General features: G+C 41.5%; 2 protein-coding genes across 2 annotated transcripts in view; both read left to right on the top strand.

The window, feature by feature from the left end:
- Nucleotides 1–6,781, top strand: part of TSGA13 (testis specific 13) — a 28,296-nt gene extending 21,515 nt beyond the window's left edge. The window contains exons 5-7 of the mRNA XM_052638351.1: nt 2,602–2,741; nt 3,286–3,413; nt 6,612–6,781. Of these exons, the coding sequence (XP_052494311.1) occupies nt 2,602–2,741; nt 3,286–3,413; nt 6,612–6,781 (438 nt within the window). The remainder of the gene's footprint in view (nt 1–2,601; nt 2,742–3,285; nt 3,414–6,611) is intronic.
- A 368-nt stretch (nt 6,782–7,149) lies between these two features.
- Nucleotides 7,150–27,771, top strand: part of COPG2 (COPI coat complex subunit gamma 2) — a 219,881-nt gene continuing 199,259 nt past the window's right edge. The window contains exons 1-4 of the mRNA XM_052638348.1: nt 7,150–7,251; nt 8,428–8,480; nt 9,041–9,121; nt 12,043–12,114. Coding sequence (XP_052494308.1) covers nt 7,215–7,251; nt 8,428–8,480; nt 9,041–9,121; nt 12,043–12,114 — 243 coding nt within the window. The 5' untranslated portion in view covers nt 7,150–7,214. The remainder of the gene's footprint in view (nt 7,252–8,427; nt 8,481–9,040; nt 9,122–12,042; nt 12,115–27,771) is intronic.

The raw sequence follows: 27,771 nt of genomic DNA, 5'->3' as shown, positions 1-27,771 counted from the left end.
AAGTATCTGAATGCAGAGTTCCAAAGAATAGTAAGAAGAGATAAGAAAGCCTTCTTCAGCGATCAATGCAACGAAATAGAGGAAAAGAACAGAATGGGAAAGACTAGAGATCTCTTCAAGAAAATTAGAGATACCAAGGGAACATTTCATGCAAAGATGGGCTCGATAAAGGACAGAAATGGTATGGACCTAACAGAACCAGAAGATATTAAGAAGAGGTGGCAAGAATACACAGAAGAACTGTACAAAAAAGATCTTCATGACCCAGATAATCATGATGATGTGATCACTAATCTAGAGCCAGACATGCTGGAATGTGAAGTCAAGTGGGCGTTAGAAAGCATCACTACGAACAAAGCTAGTGGAGGTGACGGAATTCCAGTTGAGCTGCTTCAAATCCTGAAAGATGATGCTGTGAAAGTGCGGCACTCAACATGCCAGCAAATTTGGAAAACTCAGCAGTGGCCACAGGACTGGAAAAGATCAGTTTTCATTCCAATCCCAAAGAAAGGCAATGCCAAAGAATGCTCAAACTATCGCACAATTGCACTCATCTCACGTGCTAGTAAAGTAATGCTCAAAATTCTCCAAGCCAGGCTTCAGCAATACGTGAACCATGAACTCCCAGATGTTCAAGCTGGTTTTAGAAAAGGCAGAGGAACCAGAGATCAAATTGCCAACATCCGCTGGATCATGGAAAAAGCAAGAGAGTTCCAGAAAAACATCTATTTCTGCTTTATTGACTATGCCAAAGCCTTTGACTGTGTGGATCACAATAAACTGTGGAAAATTCTGAAAGAGATGGGAATGCCAGACCACCTGACCTGCCTCTTGAGAAATCTGTATGCAGGTCAGGAAGCAACAGTTAGAACTGGACATGGAACAACAGACTGGTTCCAAATAGGAAAAGGAGGACGTCAAGGCTGTATATTGTCACCCTACTTATTTAACTTCTATGCAGAGTACATCATGAGAAACGCTGGACTGGAAGAAACACAAGCTGGAATCAAGATTGCCAGGAGAAATATCAATAATCTCAGATATGCAGATAACACCATCCTTATGGCAGAAAGTGAAGAGGAGCTAGAAAGCCTCTTGATGAAAGTGAAAGTGGAGAGTGAAAAAGTTGGCTTGAAGCTCAACATTCAGAAAACGAAGATCATGGCATCTGGTCCCATCACTTCATGGGAAATAGATGGGGAAACAGTGGAAACAGTGTCAGACTTTATTTTTTTGGGCTCCAAAATCACTGCAGATGGTGACTGCAGCCATGAAACTAAAAGACGCTTACTCCTTGGAAGGAAAGTTATAACCAACCTAGATAGTATATTCAAAAGCAGAGACATTACTTTGCTGACTAAGGTCCATCTAGTCAAGGCTATGGTTTTTTCTGTGGTCATGTATGGATGTGAGAGTTGGATGAAGAAAGCTGAGCGCCGAAGAATTGATGCTTTTGAACTGTGGTGTTGGAGAAGACTCTTGAGAGTCCCTTGGACTGCAAAGAGATCCAACCAGTCCATTCTGAAGGAGATCAACCCTGGGATTTTTTTGGAAGGAATGATGCTAAAGCTGAAACTCCAGTACTTTGGCCACCTCATGTGGAGCTGACTCATTGGAAAAGACTCTGATGCTGGGAGGGATTGAGGGCAGAAGAAGGGGACGACCGAGGATGATATGGCTGGATGGCATCACTGACTCGATGGACGTGAGTCTGAGTGAACTCCTGGAGATGGTGATGGACAAGGAGGCCTGGCGTGCTGTGATTCATGGGGTTGCAAAGAGTTGGACACGACTGAGCGACTGAACTGAACTGAACTGAACTGATTGGAAAAACCATAGTTTTGACTATACAGATCTTTGTCATCAAAGTATTGTCTCTGCTTTTTAATACTCTTTCTAGGTTTGTCGTAGTTTCTCTTCCAATGAGCCAGTGTCCTTCTATTTCATGGCTGCAATTTGGACTGTAGGGTAGAAGTTACAGGGTGTTAGCAATCAGCTATTAATTAAGTAGATTAGGTTTTTAGAGATAGGAAGATTGACCACTTGATAATAATAAGGCGGGGATAAGATGAATGGTTACACTTGATGGCCTTTAAGATCTTTTGAAAGTCTTTGATTCTATGACTTTAATAATGACAAAATTATTACCTCACAAAACATCCCATTCTGTGGCCTTTTCACTGCAGAGAATAGGATGTGAATGAGACAGCCATCTGTAAGAAAGGTGGGTAGCATCCCATGGATCAACAGTATTTCCCAATTTATTACCAAATGTTTGGTTTCCTAAGCAATTCACTAAGTGAATCCTCAAAATCCAGGAAATTCTTCCATTTACACAAAGGGCTAGTGTGCAAACTTCATCAATGAATTTGGAATCTGAGCAAAATTTGGACACATCATCTGGCTGTGAAATGAATATGTGTTAGCCTACTTAGGGAATTGCTTTTCTCTTCTTTGGGTTTCTGTACCCCTACTTCCCTCTTTGGCAGGTCTTGTTGCTGAGTTTAGGGGAACTGGAGCTTAGTCCAGGAACCTAGCTCTGCCTTTAAGCCCAGGGGACTCAGCTTACTCCCTCACTTACTTTTCTTCCCGTTGCTGCAGGAAAGTCATCAGCACAAGCCCACTGAGAACTTCTTCCTACCCTTGATGCCTCAGAAAAAAAACTTAAGATCTGGACTGAAACCAGTATTCCCTTTGATGCTGATGGAGGACACCACATCCAAGCGAGAACAATGGTTTAGGTGGAGTCCTGGGTCTTTCTTTCCTTTTCCTTATTCATGTCACTATCTCTCTTCAATATGATTTAACAAATACTTTTTGGTTATAGGGAATGTGGAGAACTGTATAACAATAAGACAGCTTTCCTACGTGACCCCCAACCACATTTCCACCTTAGCGACAGAGAAACAGTAATGCAAACTAAGATTTTTCACAAGAGATGTAGTCAAAGGTCTATGATTTGAGGAACCAAAAAATCTCCCTCAGTGCATGTTAAGGATTGCGATATAGGAACAATCTGATTTGAAACTGGTTATAGGAGCAGCCTCTATCTAGTTTGGAGAGGAGAGAGGAGATTCTGGAGTTCCTTCATAGGCTTGCAATAGTAGGTTCTAGAAGCATCCCTTCCACTGAACAATACTGCCACTCTGTACCAATGAACACCCTCTAATTGTGCTGTCCTTTCTTCTTCCCTAGAAGCTGAGGTTGTAGTGCCTGGTTCCAATAACCCCCTACCCCTACCTCACCCCCACACTAGGACCTACTAAGTCAACTTTCTTTGTTAAGGTTTTCCACCAACAAGGATTTCAAGAGTGAAGGGAAGTATTCAAAGGTCTACACTCTGAGGCAACAGAAGAAAATGTATCCTCAGCTCACCTTTGCTTCAGTCTGTAAAAAATATATGAAGAATGATGGTAAGGTCCTCTCTTTCAAAGCAATGCTTTACAAGACAGCAATGTGGGCAGGAGGGACAACCTATGGGGATGAATGTTGAGGGCAAATCAACATCTCTCTTGGAGGTTCTGGAGACTGTTTTTCTATGTATCATGGAAGCCAAGAACAGATAGAAGCCTGAGTGGTTCTAGGCTTTTGATCTTGTTTAAATCCTCAAATTTCAAGAAAGTTCCAGCGTAGTGTTTCCCAAACTACATCACCCACCACGTTACTAGTTTTGGTCAATGTGTTGTTTGCCCTATAATTTACTTAATGTTTTTCTTTAAAAGCATTATTATTTTTTGGTTTCATCCTAATTATTGTCCTATGTTATTGTTCTATGTCCTATGTACTAATGTCCTATGTTATTGATATCATGGGTTTGATATACTAACACATGGGCTTTTCTCTCCTCTTATACATTTAATTTAGGCTTCCTTGGTGGCTCAGACAGTAAAGAATCCACCTGCAATGCAGGAGATCTGGGTTGGGAAAATTCCCTGGAGGAGGGCATGGCAACCCACTCCAGTATTCGTGCCACCATGGACAGAGGAGCATGGTGGGCTACAGTTCCTGGGGTTACAAAGAGTTGGAAATGACTGAAGGACAAAGCACAGCATACATTTAATCAAATTCATAATAATTAAAATTTAAAATGTTTACGTATCTCCCAAACTACCCAGTGGTGTGCATATCACACTTTGAGGAAAACTGTTCTAAAAGGGCCAAAGGATAAGCTGTGAGTCTCAAAGGTCCATGAGTCTCCTTGGGGCTGAGGCAGGACAGTGTGGAATAGGTTTGGGATAAGGTAGGGGTGCAATAAGAATGCTCCTCACAAACTGTCATTCATTTAGCAACATTTATTGGGCACTTACTAAGTGTCGGATATTTATCAAGCACCAGTAATAGCACTTTCAGTACATAGGATAGATGGATGGCCAGGTCACTAAGGGCTTTGTCTATTAGTATAAACAAAGGCTTAGGTTTTATCCAGCAAGTGTTTATGACCCACTGAAGAATTTCAGAGCACTGAACTTACATTTGTGTATTAGTTTAATCAGTGAGTCCCCAGACTTCCCTAGCCTATGGCTCCAAGATAAGGTTCATTTCTCCTCTGGGGTTTCTTTCCTTGAGCAATTTCTGAAACTCCCAAAGGTATGCTTCCCTGTTCTGCAAGGCCATTCTAGTGGCAGCCAACCATCCTTAGTTCCAACAGTCACAACTCCAGAGGCATGCGGGCATATTTTACCAACCCTTACCTGGCTCCTTCAAGCATCTCTGCTCCTCCTGGATCTATGCGCCACCTCACCCACCTACTGCCTCTCTTAACTCCCTGTGCTTGAGTGTTCAGTTGTGTCTGACTCTTTGTGACCCTATGGACTGTAGCCCACCAGGCTCCTCTGTCCATAGGATTTTCCAGGCCAGAGTATCGGAGTGGGTTGTCATTTCCTTCTCCAGGAGATCTTCCTGACCCTGGGATTGAACCCATGTCTCTCACATCTCCTGCATTGCAGGCGGATTCTTTACCACTTAAGCCATCAGGGAAGTACCCTCTTAACTCCCCATATACAGCTAAACCTAAACTGTGGCATTAAATAACACTTCATAGAGACTTCCCTGGCAGTCCACTGGTTAAGCTCTGCACTCCCAATGCAGGGGATGTGGGTTTGATCCCTGGCAGGGAACTAGATCCCACACGCTGCAGCGAACAGCCAAAACAGAACAAACAAACAAAACTAAAACCCAAAACACTTCACAGATGCGGACAAAAGTTCAAGGGTGGCAGAGAGTCATTTATCTTGTTTTAAAAGGGGCCACTCTGGGACTTTCCTGGTGGCCCAGTGGCTAAGATTTCACACTCCCAAAGCAGGGGGCTCGGGTTCAATCCTGGGTCAGGGAACTAGATCCCACATGCTGCGACTAAGACCCAGTGCAGCCAAACAAATAGATATTTAAAAATAAATAAATAAAAAGGGCTACTCTTAAGCTCAGCCTCAACCCTCCCCTCCATCCTCCAAGTTCCTTCACACTTACCAGCAGGCCCCCAGCATATTATCCATTCTTGGGAGTCTCTCAGTTCACGTGCACCATCTCTGCCTAGGCTCCCAATACCTCTAGCCCACGAGAGGGGAAGAGGTTGCTCCTTTCCCCTAAGCCTTTTTATTTTCAGGCCCAGAATAAATAAGTAGGAACGTCTATTTCCTTCAAGGGAAACTCTACATGGAAAGCAAGGTTTGAACTTTATAAGCCAGAAAAGGCAAGCATAATAGTATATTTAGTAAAATTGGAGTTAAATCTCAACTGATACCATATGCAGGATATCAGCAGTTTAGTTTAAATCCATATTAGAAGAAAGAGTTTCTCCAGGGTCTAGAATCTAATCTGGATTAAAATTTCTCTGATTTTCCAAGGCCATGATTCTGTTAAGGTAACCCAATAACCCAATTTACACTTCTAAACAGAACACTTAATATCTCAGTCTGCAGAATTTCTTAGAATTATGGTAACTTTACAGTTTCCCTCAAGAAAAATGAATGGCTGTTTACCCTACGTATCTAACAGAGGTGTCCAAGAAGGGCTGAAATTTAAAGAGAATCTGGAAAAAGTGATACTGAAGCCAAAGGTAGAAACAGCTTCTTAGTCACACTCTCAGACAAGAGAACTGAAAATCAACATACATTTTAGGAAAGGGCTAAGAGGAATCTGAACGCACAAGTGAAAGTACCTTAACTTAGTAAGAGTTATGTGTCAATCCCCTGGAGAAGGGAATGGCAACCCACTCCAGTACTCTTGCCTGGAGAATTCTGTGGACAGAGGAGCCTGGTGGGCTATTGTTCATGGGGCCGCAGAGTTGGACACGACTGAGCAACTAACACACACACACACACACACACACACACAAACACACAAGTGTCAAAATGGTCACAGATGGAGTCATTTGAAAGGGGTGGGGTTAGATAGGGAAGATCCTAAACTGGTAGTGTTTTAAAGTGTGTCTTGATGAAGGGAAGAATTATAAACAAAGTTGGGAATGGTGGTCAGTGGTCCAAAACCTACCCTTCTTGCTCTGAGTAAAGACCAGCTTTCTCACCCCTCCAAATGGGTCTCTTCATTTTTCACATTATGTGTCCTCCCTTGGGAAGTCCATTTTCACGAAGGTGCCCTGTGCTTTGTTGCAGTCTGCAAGAAGTCAGGGAGCGACTCGCCAACTTCCCAGATGATTTGGGAACCATTAACCCTTTCATCACTCCTGGAGAAGAAGCCCACCAGAACCGCACCAGGAGAGAGCGAGTTCCGCAATGGAAGGGCCCAGCAGTGGTTTATAAAAAGCGCCACTGTCATTAAGTGAAAACAAACCCTACAGGGACCCCGCTTCTCCAAAGACTGAGGGGCCTGCAGAAGTCGCCATCTAGGGCGTGCCAACCAATAAAATTTCATTCTGCCCGCTCCGGGTGTGGGCTGCCGGGTGGCTTGTAGTGCGGGCAGGGGCTAGCCCCCAGCCGCGACCGGTCGCTGTAGGGGCGGAGATGCGACTTCGGTGGGAACCACCGCTGGCCCCGCCTCCTCCCGGTTTGGGATGGAGGAGAGGGCGTGGCCACGCCCCCGGGGGCGGTGAGAGCGGCCGGCGCCGGGTAGGGAGGGCGGGCCTTCTTTCCGAGTGACGGGACCGCGGCCCAACCGGCGCCAGAGCACCGGGCCGGCCTTCCTGCAGCCTCTTCCGCTTGCCGGCTGCGGCGCCTGGGACGGTTGCGGTGGGTCTGGGCGCTGGGAAGTCGTCCAAGATGATTAAAAAATTCGACAAGAAGGACGAGGAGTCTGGTACGCCCGGGGCTCAGCCGCGAGGGCCCCTTCCCCTTCCCCCGCCCCGCCGCCACCTGCTCTCGGGGACTGCGAACCTGGGGGCGTGGGCGCCGGTGTGCCAGGGGGCTGGAGTTGGAGCCCGGCCCCTCCTCCGACCCCGCTCCGCTTCAGCCGGGGGCCTGCCCCTAGCCCCTCCCCCCGGGCTCCGGAGCCTCCCTTCAGGTCGGCGCGCTCGCGCGCGGCCGCCCGCGCGCCGCCTCGGGCTGCTCGGCGGCCCCGCCCCCAGCCCCCATCCTCTGGCGCCGCCGCTCCTCGGAGCCGCTCCTCCGCCGGTTCGCCTGGGGTGGGCTTGCCCACCAAAGAGGCGGGCCCACGGCAGGTGGCGGAGGGAGTGAGTGTGCGCTTGCGAGAGGCGGGGGTTGGATGGGGTGGGGTGGGGGCGGGGTACTGATAGTGTACGGCCCGGAGTGGGTCTGGGGTCGACCGGACTGTGTGTGTGTATGAACTTTGTGGTGCTTGTACCTTACAGTCTCCCTGGGGACCTCTGCGCTGTCCGCTTCCCTGGGGGCAAGGCTGTTCCGTGATACCTAGCTCATTTAATACTCAAGCATCCAAAAGTGAGTTGCATCCTGATACCCATCTTTGGTCCAGAGTAAATGAGGCAGATAGCCAAGTCCCCTCAAAAAAAAAAAAGTCTCAGTGATTGATAGCTGCTCTCACAAAGCGTGGTCGAGGGTTGGGTTAGTAAACCTCTATGGCCCCTTCAAAGCTTGACGCGTATCTGATTCTCTGATAAACTCTTCTGCCTCCCAGCAAAATGTTAGAAATACACAAAATAGTGCTTTCCTGTAGGGAAATCCGAAGAGCCTTACCACAATCTAAATCTCAGTTGTGTGGACATGGCAGATATTTGTAACATTCATATAAAAATAAGGCAGGCCAAGAGGAGAATTTACTCATTTTAGGTAGAGTTTCTGTAAAAGAGAAGTACAGGATCTTACAGGATAGCAGACAGAGCTAACGTCAGAGTCAGAAAGATTTTAATCAATTTGCATATTAGTAATGATTATCACTGTAATATCCAAGTGGACACCTCGCATAGGTGAGATTTCTCAAGCATTTAAAACCCTTCTTAGAAAGTAAATACATCTGTGTATGCCAGCTATTAAAGACATTTTTTCCCCCATAATATAGGTAGTGGCTCCAATCCTTTTCGGCATCTGGAGAAGAGTGCTGTCTTACAAGAGGTATGGCTTGGAAGTGTAGTGTGTTTTTTCTTTTCTGTTCCATTTTAGAATGGGGACAGAGCACCTGGAATTCTATGATCCAAAATAAGAATTAAGGAATGTAACTGAGTTCAGAGAATATATACTGGAGGGAAAAAAAAAAGAGGGGTTACTTGTCATAGGAAAGTCTGGAGTTTATAGAAATGCAAACATTTGTAGACTCTGTCACATGTTGAGAATTTTAAGTAAAATAAGGTAGGAGGTGTTTAGTGCAAGGTTTTTGAAGGAAGTTATAGATACTAAGCTCATTGTATTCAAATGATGTAGGTAAATATTGAAATTCTTAGATAAAGTCCACAAGTTGAAGTGGGAGACTTAAGGGAGTGAGTATAGAATGGAAAATCACATCTGATAATTTATTATATACCATAATAAATGGAAAACTATAAGCTAAATTATTTGGATACTATGATTAAAATATATAATAGTCCTAAAAACATATATATAATCGTCTTCATTTTATTTGATTGTCTATAATCTGTGATAGAAAATATACATAGCAGTGTTTTTTGTTTCCACAGGCTCGTATATTCAATGAAACGCCCATCAATCCAAGAAGATGTTTGCATATTCTTACAAAGATTCTTTACTTACTGAACCAGGTAAATTACTGTGATTTTCCTCAGATTTGTGTCTTAGAATAGAAATACATAATGTGCAGTGAAGTTTTTTCTAGAAAGTGTAATTATTAATTTTTTAATAATTCACTTAATTTTAGAATTTGCAGTGTTTGATTAATGTAGTAATATGTAAAATTTCTTGTGGACAAGGAGTATGACATATACTTCTTTCTTATTCATGAGGTACCAAATCAGCTAAGCACACAGTACAATCTCAACGTTGATTTGAAATTAACAAGTATTAGTTAATATTCAAACATGTTGTTTAGGTATGTTCAAAGGTCTTTATGTCCCTCCAAAAATATTTTTAAAAAGCTTAGACACATTCTAGATAGACATTTTATCCTTTTGTGAGGGTATATTAATGTTCTAAAGCTTTCATTTTAATATTCAAATCAAGGAATATAAGTAGGAATATTGTTTTATTATACTTCACTTTATTGAATTTTTTTTTTTACAAATTGAATGTTTGTGGCAACTCTGTATTGTTAGATGATGGTTAGCATTTTTTAGCAATAAAGTATTTTTAAGTTAAGGTTTGTACATTGTCTTTATTTAGACATAATGCTATTGCACAAAATAGACTACAGTGTAGTATAAACATTTATATGCAACATTTATATATATAAATGTATAAATTTATATGTATAGATAATATAACATTTATATGCACTGGGAAACCAAAAAATTCCTGTGATGTGCTTTATTATAATATTTATTTTATTGCCATGGTCTGGAACTGAACCTACAGTATCTGCAAGGTATGCCTCTGTTTGTTTATGATTTTCTTAGTATGGTTCTGGGCTTAACTGTTTTGTGCTTTATGTCGTTTTCTCTAAATGGGGATTATGATAAAGCTGTTTTAGACAATGGTAATGATTAAATGATACAGTAAATGTGAAGCACCGAAAATAGTTGTGGACACAGCATTCAGGAATAGTATTCATTCAGTCATTCAGCGTATATATTTATTATGTACCTGCTGTGTCCTATGCACAGGGGATATAGCAGACAAAACCCACAGAAATCATGAAACATAGATCCTACTTCTTCTTTTGTGTGTGTGTGTGTGTGTGTGTGTGTGTGTGTGTATGTTTTTTGTTGTTGTTTGTTTTTGTTTTTTATTGCTTCAGACTGAAAAATCTCATGAAATGTCTAGGACCTTAGAAAATGTAATTTTGTTTGTTAGATTCATATACACACACATGTGTATGTGCACCTATATATATACCTCAGGTGGTTTACATATGGTACAAAGAACACTGGTTTCCAACTTGAATTCCATGAGACTTTTTACTTGGCTACATTTCATGACCGAGATAAAGTTTTGTAGTTTGCAAATGAAGGCTGAACAACAAGTCCATGCTTTTATTTATTTATTTTAATTTAATTTTATTTTACTTTACAATACTGTATTGGTTTTGCCGTAGATCAACATGAATCCGCCACGGGTGTACACGTGTTCCCTATCCTGAAGGTCCATGCTTTTAAATAAAATATATCTATTCACAAACATATATCCTCTTGTGGTATTATTGGAAACATTTAAGGCAAAGTTAGTTTGATTTAACTTTTCATGGCACACATTGTGTCCAAGTTGGCTAACTCCAGTCAGCAAGCATAGCTTTGAGTAAAGTTGGTCTAGAGTAGCATATATTTTTATATTGACCAATACTGCTTTGATGGGCAACCCATGTTGAAACATAACTATCTTGATGACGAAGTTACCCACATAGTCTGATGGACACTGACAACTAGGTGAACAGATTTCAGAACCTTAACCTTATCTTTTGCCTAATTCATGGTAGTTCTTTACGGAGAATTACTTTTAAATTTCTACCGGAGTTGACACATCCATATATTTTTGAGTTTCAAGTCAGAAAGTAGGGACTTAAGGTGTCTTTCATCCTAAACTATCAAAGTTTTTCATCAAAATTTGGGTTTATTCTTACACCTATGACAAATAGATTGAAGACTAGTTGTATTTTTTGTGAAAGCTGAAGCCCTGAAAAATGATGGAGCCTAACATATTATATAGGATTGCTTTTAATGAAGAAATTAAATATTGAAATGGTAATGTCTCAGGTGGTCTGTGGTCTGCAGTGTTTTGACTATTAATAATATATGTTATCTAACACCTTACTACTCAAAAGTATGTGGTTCCCAGATCAGTAGCATTCACATCACTGGGAGCTAATTTGAAATGGAAAATTTTAGGTTTCACACCAGAGCCAGTAAATCAAAATCTGTATTTTAGGAAGATCCTCAGATGATCTATTAAACATAGAGTTCTGATCCAAAGAATGTTTTTAGGGCCTTGAGCCAGTATCTTGAGATGTATTGGCAGCCCTACAAGCCTTTTGTATTAGTAGCCCTATAAGCCTTTTTGTATAATCTGATTCCTGCCCTTTTGGTTGGTCCCTTCTTACCATGTTTTCTGTGATTCCTATAGTTCATTACAGTTTAATATTTATTATGCTCCTATGATAGGTCAGGCTTTGCACTGGACATTGGATTATAGAAATGTAGGAGGTATGATATTTGTTCTTAGGCTGTGTAACAATAACATCTTGTTCTGACTAAGAACTCAACTTCGTTTTCTGTCTCCTGTAAATCTCAGTTGTTCAGAGAATTTAAAATAGTTCCTGCTAAAAGGTTAGAGACCACTGTTCTAGAACTTTTATAGGATAGTGTGTGATAACGAATTATTTTAAATAAGGAATGGATAAATGGCCATGTGGGTTTATAAATTAAAAGTCAGAAAAATAACAAAGAGGCACAGTGTTTATAGAGATTTTTTTTTTCCTGGGTTCTAAAAGATCTTTGCAGAAATAATGGGAAAAATCCTTTTTTTTTCTTGTTTAAGAAATTGTTTTAATTTAAATTTACTTTAAATTACTTAGGGTGAACACTTTGGAACTACAGAAGCCACAGAAGCCTTCTTTGCAATGACTCGACTGTTTCAGTCTAATGATGTAAGTCTTTTTTTTAAATTCTTTAGACTGAAAATGCTCTTTTTGTTTTCCTTGGGGGAACTTAGAGTGGTCCAAATGAGGGAAGGTTGCTTGAAATGTTTAAAACTATTTAAAAATTGTTTATCTTCATAAAACTTATAAATGCTTATTAAAGAACACAGGAAAAGGAAAGAATGAAAGTATATTGTTTAAAGCTGCTCACTCACAGATCTGCCATGCAGTCATGAAAACTGCTAATATTCAGCCTCTTGCATGACACTGCACAGATGGACTGGTATAGAAATCAGTGGACATAGCTATCTCATCTCCTAAACTCTCAGTCAAGTTTCTGGTGGGCCTGAGGTTTCTGTTGGCAGTTGAGAAGAGTTAGATGCAGAGTGGGGAAGAGGATGAGGAGTAGGGAAAAGAAGAGTGAGGACAGACTGAGGCTGCCAGCACCCCCGTGTCTGTCTCTCATTCCCTTCGACCACCCTAACTTTCAAGCGAAACAGCTGTGCTTCATTTCCATCCTCCATTGCGGCACATATTTCCTTTTTGCCCAGCTCTGACTCAAACCCATCCCGAGAAGGGGATTATGGGATCTGTATTTCTGTTTTCTGTTAACATAGATTGGTCAAACTGTGCAGTCCTTTTGGTATGTTTTGCCTATCAACACAGGCCACGTTTTGTGTCGAGGACTTTATGGGATTTGAGTCTGGTTATGTGTCTAGATAATGAGCAGCTTGGGGATTAGGTCTTCAGGAACATCAGCAGACCCTTTTAAGGCAAGTGTCTCAGGGGAAGTCGCTGTACATTCTTCAGGCAAAGGAGTCTGATTTCCTCAGACAGAGTATGGAGGACTGCTTTCACTTGCCGTGGAAGCCTGGAGGAATTTAGAGGTTCAAGGTAGTGAGATTCATCAGAATCTGCCCCTGTGTCCCCATTCCAGTTTCTAGGGTCCCACTCCTTCTTTCTCAATTAGGATGCTAACTTTAACATAAAATGTCCCACAGAAGGTGAATTGAATTTGCATTTTATTCAGTCACCTGCAGGGTATGCTTTTCAGAAATCTCAGGCCTGTGCCCACATGACATGAGGCTTTCTGTTAAGGCATTATGGATGTTTTCTAGGCCCTGACATAGACCTTAGGCTATGTCTATGGTCTAGGGTGATTTTAATGTTCTCACCTTAGCATTTTCTTTTACCAAGTTCACCAGTGTACTTAGAAGGAACTACCCCACTGTCCAGCTCATTTTTACAGCAGTCTTCTGTGGTAGCAGCTAGTTGATGACCCAAAGCTTTGTCTTCTGTAGGTCCTTGATCATACTTGTCTGCACTGGTGATTTAAGTGTTTTGCCACTGCATGCCAAGGACGGCTGGGATCCTCTTTATCACTGGAGACAGAATCAGTCATGCCTTTTATCAAATCAGAAAGAATTTTATTTAAATTTAATCATAGCGTATATAGTCTTTTATGACTTTTCTGTCTTGTTTCTTTTACTTATGGCTTTTGAGATTGATCCCAGTTCTTGTGTGTATCAGTAGTTTATTCATTTTTGTTGCTGAGTAGTATTCCATTGTATGGAGGTAGGTAATCTTAACTTATTTATCCATTAACCAGTTAATGGATATTTGGCTTATTTCTAGTTTATAAATATAAACAAAGCTGCTAAAACTACTGAAGTACAAGTCTTTGTGTGGACCTATTAATATGTTTTCATTTTCTTTGGTTAATATCTGGAAGTGGCATTCTTGGGTTTGCATTTCCTGAATGATGAATATGTTAATCATGTATTAAGCAAATATATGCTGATTTGCCACCTGTTTATTTTCTTTAGTAAGAAGAAAATAAACATCTTCTGTTTACGTCTTTTATCTGTTTTTTTTTAAAATCAGGTTGTTTATCTTCTGCTTATTGAGTTGTAGGTGCTCTTTGTATTTTCTGAATACAAGACCTTCATCAGATAGGTATTTTGTAAATATTTTCTCCCAGCCTGTGGCTTGACTTCTGATTTACTCACTACTGTATTTTTTAAAAATATACTTTACAAATAGTAAAATCCACCCTTTTTAGGGTATAGTTTTATGAGTTTTGGCAAATTTATACAGTAGTATTAATCAAGATTTAGAACATTTCCATCACTCCAAAAAGTTTTCTATTATATGATTTATTCCTACCATCCTCAGGCCTAGGAAACCAGTAATCTCTTTTCTTTCCTTATAGTTTTGCTTTCCAGGAAGTCATAAGAACGATATTATACTTTGAATATCATAGTTCATCATATGTATGAAGCTTTTTGAATCTTCTTTTCAGGCACTTAGCATAACTCATTTAAGATTTGTCCATGTTTTTGTTTGTTGATTCCTTTTTATTTCATTGTGGTATTTGTTGTATAGATGTACCTCAGTTTGTTTATTTTTGCACCAGCTATAGAATATTTGGTTTGTCACCATTTTTTGATGGCTAGGAATAACGTTGCTATAAACATTCACGTATAAGTTTTTAAACATAGTTTTTATTTCTGTTGGGTAAATACCTAGGAGTGGAATTACTGGGTCAAATGGTAGGTGTAGAGGCTTCCCTGGTGGCTCATATAATAAAGAGTCTGCCTGCAATGCAGGAAATGGGTGTTGGATCCCTGGATGGGGAAGATCTCCTGGAGAAGGGTGTGGTTGGCTACCCACTCCAGTATTCTTGCCTAGAAAATCATATAGACAGAGGAGTCTGGCAGGCTACAGTCCATGGGGTCACAAAGAGTTGGACACGACTGAGCAACTTCACTTTCACTTTCATATATCTTCTATGATGAAGGATCTGATCATATCTTTTGCTCATTTTTAATAATTTGGTTATATATTTTCTTTCTGCTGAATTTTGAAAGGTCTTTCTGTATTCTGGATACAAGTCCTTTATCAGATGTTTTCCAAATATTTTCTCCCAGCCTATATCTTATTTTTCATTTTCTTAACCTTTAAAAGAACAGAAGTTTTAAATTTTGGTGAAGTCCAATTTATCAGGTTTTTCTTCTTCCTGTTATGGATTGTGCTTTTGATGTGTATTGTAGAAATCTTTGTGTAACCCAAAGTCACAGAGATTTTCTGCTATGCTTTTTTCTTAGGTATTATGTAGTTTTTGTGTCTTGAAATTGCTGTGTGATCATTTTGAGTTAATTTTTACACATGATATGAAGTGAAGGTTGAATATCTTTTCATCTCCTTCCTCTTCCTTCACCCCGTCCTCCATTTCCTCCTCCTCTCTTTTTCTTAACAAGTTCTACTGGAATAATTGCTTATCAATATGGAGGAAGAAGGATGAGGAAGAATAATAATGCTTGTGTTACACTGGCACTTTCCTTTTTTTTTTTTCCTATATGTCTATTCTTATTCCAGAATCATACTGTTACTGTTGCTTAAAAAAATAATAATTTTATTCATTTCTTTATTTTTGGCTGCACTGGGTCTTTATTGCTCTGTGCGAACTTTCTCTAGTCGTGGCAGGCGGGGGCTACTCTTCACTGTGCTGCACGGGCTTATTGTGGTGGCTTCCTCTCGTGGAACACAGCTCTAGGGACACGCGGGCTTCAGTAGATGTGGCACGTAGGCTCAGTAGCTGTGGCTCATGGACCCTGGAGTGCACAGGTTTCAGTAGTTGTAGCACGTGGGCTCAGTAGTTGTGGCTCTTGGGCTCCAGAGCATGGGCTTCAGTAGTTGTGGCTCATGAGCATAGTTTCTCCGAGGCATATGGAATCTTCCTGGATTAGGGATCAAACCTGTGTGCCCTGCTCTGGCAGGCAGATTCTTATCCACTGAGCCACCAATGAAGTCCTGCTGCTTCTGCTGCTAAGTCGCTTTAGTCATGTCCGACTCTGTGCAACCCCATAGATGGCAGCCCACTAGGCTCCCCTGTCCCTGGGATTCTCCAGGCAAGAACACTGGAGTGGGTTGCCATTTCCTTCTCCAATGCATGAAAGTGAAAAGTGAAAGTGAAGTTGCTCAGTCATGCCCGACTCTTAGCGACCCCATGGACTGCAGCCTACCAGGTTCCTCCGTCCATGGGATTTTCCAGGCAAGAGTACTGGAGTGGGCTGCCATTGCCTTCTCCAGTGAAGTCCTACTGTAGCTTTATAGTTCATTTTAAATCAGGTAGTGCATGTTTTCCTATTTTATTATTTTTTTTCTTTTTCAAAATTTTTTAACTTTTTAAAATTTATTTTTAATTGGAGGAAAATTGCTTTATGATGTTATGATGGTTTCTGCCATACAACAATGCAGATCCCCTATACTTTACATATATATCACCTCCCTCTTGAGCCTCCCTCCCCTCCTCCCATCTTACCCCTCTAGATCATCACAGAATGCCTGGCTGGATTCCTTGTGTTACAGAGCAGCTTCTTCAGTTCAGTTCAGTCACTCAGTCGTGTCCGACTCTTTGCGACCCCATGAATCGCAGCACACCAGGCCTCCCTCTCCATCACCAACTCTCGGAGTTCACTCAGACTCATGTCCATCGAGTCAGTGATGCCATCCAGCCATCTCATCCTCTGTCTTCCCCTTCTCCTCCTGCCCCCAATCCCTCCCACCATCACAGTCTTTTCCAATGAGTCAACTCTTCGCATGAGGTGGCCAAAGTACTGGAGTTTCAGCTTTAGCATCATTCCTTCCAAAGAAATCCCAGGGCTGATCTCCTTCAGAATGGACTGGTTGGATCTCCTTTCTTACCAGCTATCTATTTTACACATGGTAATGTATATATGTCTATGCTACTTTCTCCATTCGTCCTACTTCCCCTTCCCCCACTGTGTCCACAACCTGCTTTCCTACATCTGTGTCTCCATTCCTTCTCTGCAAATAGGTTCGTTGATACCATTTCTCTATATTCCATCTATATGCATTCAGTTCAGTCAATTCAGTTGCTCAGTTGTGTCCAACTCTTTGCAACCCCATGAACTGCAGCACGCCAGGCCTCCCTGTACATCCACAACTCCTGGAGTCCACCCAAACCATGTCCATTGAGTCAGTGATGTCATCCAACCATCTTATCCTCTGTCGTCCCCTTCTCCTCCTGCACTCAATCTTTCCCAGCATCAGAGTCCTTTCCAATGAGTCAGCTCTTCACATCAGGTGGCCAAAGTATTGGAGTTTCAGCTTCAACATCAGTCCTTGCAATGAACATCCAGGACTGATCTCTTTTAAGATGGATTGGTTGGATCTCCTTGCAGTCCAAGGGACTCTCAAGAGTCTTCTCCAACACCACAGTTCAAAAGCATCAATGCATTATATGCATTAATATATGCTATTTGTTTTTCTCTTTCTGACTTACTTCACTCTGTATAAACAGGCTCTGGGTTCATTCATCTCACTGGAACTTACTCAAATTCATTCTTTTTTATGACTGAGTAGTATTCCACTGGGGTGTGTGTGTGTGTGTGTGTGTGTGTGTGTGTGTGTGTATGTATACACCACATCTTCCTTATCCATTTACCTGTGGATGGACATCTAGGTTACTTCCATATCCTAGCTGTTGTAAATAGTGCTGCTGTGAACATTGGGATATATGTCTTTTTCAGTTATGGTTTTCTTTGGGTGTATGTCCAGTAGTGGGATTGCTGGGTCATATGGTAGTTCTATTTTTAGTTTTTAAAGGAATCTGTATACCGTTGTCTGTAGTGGCTATATAAATTTACATTCCTACCAACAATGCAAGAAGGTTCCCTTTGATCCGCATCCTCTTCAGCATTTTGGGGCTTCCCTGGTGGCTCAGAAGGTAAAGCGTCTAAAGCGTCTGCCTGCAATGCAGGAGACCCGGGTTCGATCCCTGGTTCGGGAGGATCCCCTAGAGAAGGAAATGGCAACCTGCTCCAGTATTCTTGCCTGGAGAATCCAATGGACGGAGAAGCCTGGTAGGCTACAGTCCATGGGGTCCCACGACTTCACTTTCACTTTCTCCAGTGTTTATTGTTTGTAGGTTTTTTGATGATGGCCATTCTGATTGATGTGAGGTGATACCTCATTGTAGTTTTGATTTGCATTTCTCTAATAATGCTGTTGAGCAACTTTCCATGTGCCTCTTGGCCATCAGTCAGTTTCTTTTAAATAATTGTTTTGGCTCTTGTAAGTTCTTTGCATTCCTGTATTCATTTTAAATCAGCTTTGTATACGTATGTGAAAGCCACTCAGTCATTTCCAACTCTTTGTGACCCCATGGACGGTAGCCTGCCAGCCTCCTCTGTCTATGGGATTTTTCCAGGCAAGAATACTGGAGTGAGTAGCCGTTTCCTTCTCCAAGGGATCTTCGTGACTCAGGGGTCGAATCTGGGTCTCCTGCATTGCAGGCAGACTCTTTATTGTCTGAGCCACCAGAATCAGCTTATCTACTTAAGTTAAAAAAAAAAAAACCTGCTAGAATGTTGATGGTGATTGCATTGGCTCTAAAGATCACTTTGCTAAACTATTTCAATAAAATTTTACGAAAAGATCAGTTTGAGGACAATTCACATTACATTAATGAGTTTTCTATTCCCTAGCCATGGTATATGTTTCCCTTTATACAAGTCTCTAATTTCTGTCAGCAGTGTTATAGCTTTCAGCACAAAAATCTTAAACATATTTTGTGAAATTTATCCCTGAAGTAGTTAATGTTTTTATACTCTTGCATTTGTATTATTTTAGGTACTCTATAGAAATTAAATAGATTTTTTGTATATTGATCTGTTTCCTGTGATTTTGTTAAATTTATTCCTTCTAGCAGTATTTTGGGAGATTCCTTAGGATTTACTTTTTTCAATCTGAATGAGTTTTATTTGTTTTTCTTACCTTAATATCTTCTTGCACTGTGATACAGTATGAAATGGAAGTGGTGGTAGAGGATATCCTTGTTTTGCTCCTGATCTTGGAGGGAAGGTGTTTAATCTTTCAGCATTAAATGTGATGCTAGCGCTTAAGTTTTCCATGTGTGTGTGTGCTTAGTTGCTCAGTCTCATCTGATTCTTTGCGACCCCATGGACTGTAACCCACCAGGCTCTTCTATCCATGGAATTTTCCAGGCAAGAATACTGGAGCAGGTTTTCATTTCCTCCTCCAAGAGACCTTCCCAAACCAGGGGATCAAACCCACGTCTCCTGCATCTCCTGCTTTGGCAGGCAGATTCTTTACCAGTTCACCACCTGGGAAGCCCCTAAGTTTTTCAGGTTGAGGAAGTCGTTTTCTCTTCTTAGTTTGCTAGGAGGGTTTTTGTTTGTTTGTTTGTTTTTGTTTTTGTAGATGGGTGTTGAATTTTGTCAAATGTTTTTTCTGTATCTATTGAATTATTATGGTCTTTCTTTTTAGTTTATTAATATGGTAAGATGCATTTATTTGTTTTCCTAGAAAATATAAAATCTTTGTTTTCTGTTAAAACTCAAAATTTGAAATTAATTTTGAGTATGTGGTCGTGAAATAATATTTACCTGTAATTTTTTCTTATGTTTTTGTTTGGATTCGGTATTTGGGTAATGCTGGCTTCATAAAATGAATTGATAAGTATTACTTCCTCTTCTCCTCTTGCAGAGTTTTGTAGAATCATTATTCTTTTCTCTCTATATATTTATGTGTTTATTTTTGGTTGCACTGGGTCTTCATTGCTGTGCTCAGGCTTTTTCTAGTTGTGGTAAGCGGGGATTACTCCTCGGTGCAGTGCACAGCCTTCTCGTTGCAGTGGCTTCTCTCGTTGCGGAGCACAGGCTCTAGGTGAAGACGCTTCAGTAGTTGCAGCACTCGGCTTCAGTAGTTGTGGCTTACAGACTTAGTTGCCCCAAGGCACGTGGAATCTTCCCAGACCAGAGACTGAACCCGTATCCTCTGCATTGGCAGGCGGACTCCTAAACACTGGCTGGGCCACCAGGGAAGTCCTATAGAATCATTATTAATTTTTCCTGAAATGTTTGTCGGAATTCACTATTGAAAGCATCTGCACTGTGGTAAGGTTTTTGATAATAATTTTACAAGGAAACAGATGGTATTATTCCGATTATTTTTCTTCTTGAGTGACCTCTGGTAGTTTGTGTCTTTCAAGGAATTTCTCCATTTTGTTTACATTGTTGAACTTCACTGGCTAAAACTGTTCTTAGTATTTTCTTATTCTTTTAAGGGTTTGTAGAATCTGTTGATACTTCTTTTTTCACTTTGATGTTGTAAAAGGTCAAGCAGAACAAACAGAAAGTGTATAATAAGATGGTAGATATAGACCCAAATATATCATTATTGCATTAAATGTAAATGAATAACACAACATTTACAGAAATTGACTGTACACTGAGCCATAAAATAAGACAAAACAAATTCCAAATGAATGAAATCATGTATCTTGTGTTCTCATTACCTTGGATTAATGTTGGAAATCAATAATAAAAGAGTAACTGGATAGGTCTTCCCTGGTGGTCCAATGGTTAAGAATCTACCTACCAATGCAGGGGACATGGGTTCGATCCCTGGTCCAGGAAGTTCCTACATGCTGTGTGGAAACTAAGCCTACTTGCTGCAACTGCTGAAGCCTGCATGCCTTAGAGCCCTGCTCCACAACAAGAGGAACCACCAAGATGAGAAGGTGGTGCACTGCACCTGGAGAGTAGGCCCTGCTGCCCGTACCTGGAGAAAGCCCATGTACTTTTTAAAAAGAGTAACTCGATGATTCACCATATGTTTTTAATATTAATAATACATTTCTGGGAATCCTTTGGTGGTCCAGTGGTTAGTATTTTGTGTTTTCACGGCTGAGGGTGCAACTTTAATCCCTGGTTGGGGAACTAAGATCCTGCAAGCCACAAGACTTAAAAAAAAAAAAAAGCACATGTCTGTTCTGTTTCTAGCCGTGATAAAGGGGCTAGATTTTCCCTGCTACCAAAAATGCCTAGATAAAAGTGTGTGTGTGTGTGTGTGTGTGTGTGTGTGTGTGTGTGTGTATGTATCCCACACAGTAGTTTTCCAGATATTAGATTAACAAAAATTCCAGGATTATGATATGAAGAAAAACCAATGCTTGTACTAGTTCATTTCCTTGGGGCAGATTACAGGTCTCAGATTAGGGGTTGTTAGTTGTTCAGCAGCTTAGTCATCTCCAACTCTGCAACCCCATGGACTTCAGCATGCCAGGCTTCCTGTGCTTCACTATCTCCCAGAGTTTGTTCAAACCCATATCCATTGAGTTGGTGATGCCATCCAACCATATCATCCTCTGTCATCCCCTCTGCTGCTGTCCTAAACCTTATATAGCATCAGGGTCTTTTCCAGTGAGTTGGCTCTTTATATCAGGTGGCGTAAGTATTGGAGCTTCAGCTTCAGCATCAGTCCTTCCAATGAAATTTTAGGGTTGATTTCCTTTAGGATTGACTGGTTTGATCTCCATGCTATCAAAGAGACTCTGAAGAGTCTTCTCCGGCCCCACAGTTTGGAAGCATCAATTTTTTGGTGCTCAGCCTTCTTTATGGTCCTACTGTCACATCCATACATGACTACTGGAAAAACCATAGCTTTGAATATATGAAACTTTTTCGGCAGAGCGAGGTCTCTGCTTTTTAACACACTAAGTTTGTCATAGCTTTTCTTTCAAGGAACAAGTTTTGTTTTGTTTTGTTTTTTTTTAATTTTGTGGCTACAGTAACTGTCCACAGTAATTCTGGAGACCAATAAAATAAAATCTACCATGGTTTCCCCATCTATTTGCCATGATAGAACCAGATGCCATATTCTTAGGTTTTCGAATGTTGAGTTTTAAGCCAGCTTTTTCACTTTCCTCTTTCACCCTCATCAAGAGGCTCTTTAGTTTCTCTTTGCTTTCCACAATTAAAATGGTATCATCTGCATATTCGAAGTTGTTGATATTTCTCCCAGCAGTCTTGATTCCAGCTTACGATTCATCCAGCCCAGCATTTCACATGATGTGTTCAGCAGAATACACAGAAGAACTATACAAAAAAGATCTTAGTGACCCAGATAACCACGATGGTGTGATCACTTACCTAGAGCCAGACATCTTAGAGTGTGAAGTCAACTGGGCCTTAGGAAGCATCACTATGAACAAAGCTAGTGGAGGTGGTGGAATTCCAGCTTAGCTATTTCAAATCCTAAAAGATGCTGCTGTGAAAGTGCTGCACTCAATATGCCAACAAATATGGAAAACTCAGCAGTGGCCACAGGACTGGAAAAGATCAGTTTACATTCCAATCCCAAAGAAAGGCAATGCAAAAGAATGTTCAAACTACCGCACAATTGCACTCATTTCACATGCTAGCAGGGTCTTTTCAAACGAGTCAGCTCTTCACATCAGGTGGCCAAAGTATTAGAGTTTCAGCTTCAACATCAGTCCTTCCAATGAATATTGAGGACTGATTTCCTTTGGGATTGACTGGTTGAATCTCCTTGCAGTTGAAGGGACTCTCAAGAGTCTTCTCCAACACTACAGTTCAAAAACATCAATTCTTTGCTGCTCAGCTTTCTTTAGAGTCCAACTCTTAAATATCCATACATGACTACTGGAGAAAACATAGCCTTGAGTAGATGGACCTTATTGGCAAAGTGATGTCTCTGCTTTTTAATATGCTGTCTAGGTTGGTCATAACTTTTCTTTCAGGCAGTAAGCATCTTTTAATTTCATGGCTCCAGTCACCATCTGCAGTGATTTTGGAACCCCCCAAAATAAAGTCTGCTGCTGTTTCCACTGTTTCTCCTATTTGCTGTGAAGTGATGGGACTGGATGCCATGATCTTTTGTTTTCTGAGTGTTGAGCTTTAAGCCAACTTTTTTACTCTCCTCTTTCACCTTCATCAAGAGGCTCTTTGGTTCTTCTTCACTTTCTCCCATAAGGGTGGTATCATCTGCATATCTGAGGTTATTGATATTTCTCCTGGAAATCTTGATTCCAGCTTGTGCTTCATCCAACCGAGCATTTCTCAAGATGTACTCTGAATGTAAGTTAAATAAGTAGGGTGACAATATACAGCCTTGATGTATTCCTTTTCCTATTTAGAACCAGTCTGTTGTTCCATGTCCAGTTCTAGCTGTTGCTTCTAAACCTGCATACAGATTTCTCAGGAGACAGGTCAGGTGGTCTGGTATTCCCATCTCTTGAAGAATTTTCCACAGTTTATTGTGATCCACACAGTAAAAGCCTTTGGCATAGTCAATAAAGGAGAAACAGATTTTTTCTGGAACTCTCTTGCTCTTTTGATAATCCAGGAGATGTTGACAATTGGATCTCTGGTTCCTCTGCCTTTTCTAAAACCAGCTTGAACATCTGGAAGTTCATGGTTCATGTATTGCGGAAGCCCGGCTTGGAGAATTTAGAGCATTATTTTGCTAGCGTGTGAGATGAGTGCAATTGTGCGGTAGTTTGAGCATTCTTTTGCATTGCCTTTCTTTGGGATTGGAATGAAAACTAACCTTTTCCAGTCCTGTGGCCACTGCTGAGTTTTCCAAATTTGCTGGCATATTGAGTGCAGCACTTTCACAGCAGCATCTTTTAGGATTTGAAATAGCTAAGCTGGAATTCCATCACCTCCACTAGCTTTGTTCGTATTGATGCTTCCTAAGGCTCACTTGACTTCACATTCCAGGATGTCTGGCTCTAGGTGAGTGATTATACCATCGTGATTATCTGGGTCATGAAGATCTTTTTGTATAGTTCTCCTGTGTATTCTTGCCACCTCTTCTTAATATCTTGTTTCTGTTAGGTCCATACCATTTCTGTCCTTTATTGAGCCCATCTTTGTGTGAAATGTTCCCTTGATATCTCTGATTTTCTTGAAGAGGTCTTTAGTCTTTCCCATTCTGTTGTTTTCCTCTATTTCTTTGCATTGATCACTGAGGAAGGCTTTCTTGTCTCTCCTTGCTATTCTTGGAACTCTGCCTTCCAATGGGTATATCTTTCCTTTTCTTCTTTGCTTTTGGTTTCTCTTCTTTTCACAGCTATTTGTAAGGCCTATTCAGACAGCCATTTTGCTTTTTTTGCTTTTCTTTTTCTTGGAGACGGTCTTGCTCCCTGTCTCTTGTACAGTGTCACGAACCTCCGTCCATAGTTTATCAGGCACTCTGTCTTTCAGATTTAGTGTCTAAAATCTATTTCTTACTTCCACTGTGTAATTGTTAGGGTTTGATTTAGGTCATACCTGAATGGTCTAGTAGTTTTCCCTACTTTCTTCAATTTAAGTCTGAGTTTAGCAATAAGGAGTTCATGATCTGAGGCATAGTCAGCTCCCAGTCTTTTTTCTTTTTGCTCACTTTATAGAGCTTCTGCATCTTTGGCTGCAAAGAATATAATCAGTCTGATTTCAGTGTTGACCATCTGGTGATGTCCAGGTGTAGAGTGTTCTCTTGTGTTGTTGGAAGAGAGTGTTTGCTATGACCAATGCGTTCTCTTGGCAAGACTATTAACCTCTGCCCTGCTTCATTCTATACTCCAAGGCCAAATTTGCCTGTTACTCCAGGTGTTTCTTGACTTCCCATTTTTGTGCATTCCAGTCCCCTATAATGAAAAAGACATCTTTTTTTGCGTGTTAGTTCTAGAAGGTCTTGTAGGTCTTCTTAGAACTGTTCAGCTTCAGCTTCTTCAGCATTACTGGTTGGGACATGGACTTGGATTACCGTGATATTGAATGATTTGCCTTGGAAACGAAGAGAGATCATTCTTTCATATTTGAGGTTGCATCCAAATACTGCATTTCGGACTCTCTTGTTGACTATGATGACTACTCCATTTCTTCTAAGGGATTCTTGCCCACAGTAGTAGATATAATGGTCATCTGAGTTAAATTCACCCATTCCAGTCCATTTTAGTTTGCTGAGTCCTAAAATGTCGATGTTCACTCTTGCCATCTCCTGTTTGATCACTTCCAATTTGCCTTGATTCATGGACCTAACATTCCAGATTCCTATGCAATATTGCTCTTTACAGCATTGGACCTTGCTTCCACCACCAGTCATATCCACAACTGGGTGTTGTTTTTGCTTTGGCTCCATCTCTTCGTTCTTTCTGGACTTATTTCTCCAGACGTGGGGAGTTCATCTTTCAGTGTCCTGTCTTTTTGCTTTTTCATACTGTTCATGGGGTTCTCAAGGCAAGAATACTGAAGTGGTTTGTCATTCCCTTCTCCAGTGGACCACAGTTTGTCAGAACTCTCCACCATGACCCTTCCGTCTTGGGTGGCCCTACGTGTCATGGCTCATAGTTTCATTGAGTTAGAGAAGGCTGTGGTCTGTGTGATTAGATTAGTTAGTTTTCTCTGATTGTGGTTTTCAGTCTGTCTGCCGTCTGATGGAGAAGGATGAGAGGCTTATGGAAGCTTCCTGATGGGGGAGACTGACTGAGGGGGCCATGCTCAGTAAATCTTTAATCCAGTTTTCCGTTGGTGGGTGGAGCTGTGTTCCCTCCCTGCTATTTACTTGGGGCCAAACTATGGTGCAGGTAATGAAGATAATGGTGACCTCCCTTGAGAGATCCCAGGCGTGCACTGCTGCACTTAGTGCCCCCAGCCCTGCAGCAGGCCACCACCGACCCATCCCTCCACCACAGGCAAGTCTGGACAGTCTCCTGCGGGGTCGCTGCTCTTTTCTCCTGGGTCCTGGTACACAAGGTTCTGTTGTGCCCTCCAAGAGTCTATTTCCTAGTCCTGTGTAAGTTCTGGCAGCTCTGTGGTGGGGTTAATGGCTACCTCCTCCGAGCGGGCTTATGCTATACCCAAGTCTGCTGCACCCAGAGCCCCTCTTCCTGCGGCAGTCCACCGACGACCCATACCTCCTGTTGGAGGAGATGCTCAAACACAGTTCTGTCTCAGTCTCTGTTGCGTCCCTGGGCCCTGGTGCACACAAGGTTTGTTTGAGCCTCCTGAACATCTCTGGAGGGAATGGGGTTTGATTCTAAACGCAGATTCGCCCCTCCTACCGTCTTGCTGGGCCTTCTCCTTTGCCCTTGGACGTGGGGTATCTCATAGCCACTCCAGCACCTACCATCTTACTGTGATTTCTCTGACCTTGGACGTGGGGTATCTCCACATTGCCAGTCCGGCGAAGTGCAGCTGCCGCTTCTGGCTTTGGTCCTAGGGTATCTCCTCATGGCCGCTGCTTCTGACCTTGGATGTGGGGTATCTCCTCTCGGCAGGCTGCCGCTCCAGCACTGCGCAGCTGCCTGGTAGAAGCTATGGTTTTTCCAGTGGCCATATATGGATGTGAGAGTTGGACCATAAAGAAGGCTGAACGCCAAAGTATTGATGCTTTTGAACTGTGGTGTTGGAGAAGACTCTTGAGAGTCCCTTGGACTGCAAGGATATCCAACCAGTCCATCCTACAGTCGATCAGTCCTGGGTGTTCATTGGAAGGACTGATGCTGAGGCTAAAACTCCAGTACTGGCCACCTGATGGGAAGAGCCAACTCATTAGAAAAGACCCTGATGCTGAGAAAGATTGATGGCAGGAAGAGAAGGGGATGACAGAGGACAAGATGGTTGGATGACATCACTAACTCAATGGAAATGAGATTGAGCAAGTTCTGGAGATGGTGAGGGATAGGGAAGCCTAGTGTGCTGCAGTCCATGGGGTTGGAGAGATCAGACATGACTGAGTGACTGAACAACAACAGCTTTGCATATAAGTTAAATAAGCAGGGTGACAAAATACAGCCTTGACATACTCATTTCTCCATTGGAACCAGTCAGTTGTTCCATGTCTGGTTCTAACTGTTGTTCTTGACCTGCATGCACGTTTCTCAGGAGACTAAGGTGGTCTGGTATTCCCATCTCTTTAAGAATTTTCCATGGTTTGCTGTGATCCACATAGTCGAAGGCTTTAGCATAGTCAGTGAAGCAGAAGCAGATGTTTTTCTGGAATTCCTTTTTTCTATGATCCAGTGGATGTTAGCAATTAGATCCCTGGTTCCTCTGCCTTTTCTAAATCCAGCTTGTACAACTGAAAGTTCTTGGTTCACATAGTTTTCAAACTTAGCTTGGAGGATTTTTGAGCATTACATGCTAACATGTGAAATAAGCACAATTGTGTTGTAGTTTGAACATTCTTCGGCATTGCCCTTCTTTGGTATCAGAATGAAACCTACCTTTTCCAGTCCCGTTGCCATTGCTGAACTTTCCATATTTGCTGTCCTATTGTGTGCAACACTTTAGCAGCAGCATCTTTTAAAATTTGAAATAGCTAAGCTGGAATTCTGTCACCTCTACTAGCTTAGTTCATAGTAGCACTTCTAAGGCCCCCTTGACTTTACAATCCAGAATATCTGGCTCTAGGTGAGTGACCACACCATCGTGGCTATCCAGGTCATTAAGTCCTTTTTTGTATAATTCTTCTGTGTGTTCTTGCCACCTCTTCTTAATCTCTTTTGCTTTTGCTAGGTCCTTGCCGTTTCTCTTTTATTGTGGCCATCTTTGCATGAAATGTTCCCTTGGTATCTCCAATTTTCTTGAAGTGGTCTCTAGTGTTCCCCATTGTGTTGTTTTTCTTCTATTTCTTTGCATTGTTCACTTAAGAAGGTGTCCTTGTCTCTCCTTGTTATTCTCTGAAACTGTACATTCAGTTGTGTATATCTTTCCCTTTCTCCTTTGCCTTTCACTTCTCTTTTCTTAGCTATTTATCATACAATTGGAATCATAACAGCATGTAGCATTTTCATATTGGTTTCTTTTAGTAATATGTATTTAAGTTTCC

The sequence above is a fragment of the Budorcas taxicolor genome, chromosome 4 (assembly GCF_023091745.1).
Source record: "Budorcas taxicolor isolate Tak-1 chromosome 4, Takin1.1, whole genome shotgun sequence".
Classification (NCBI taxonomy): domain Eukaryota; kingdom Metazoa; phylum Chordata; class Mammalia; order Artiodactyla; family Bovidae; genus Budorcas; species Budorcas taxicolor.
Note: the sequence above shows the minus strand (reverse complement) of the source record. Positions and strands in the feature narration are given on the sequence as shown.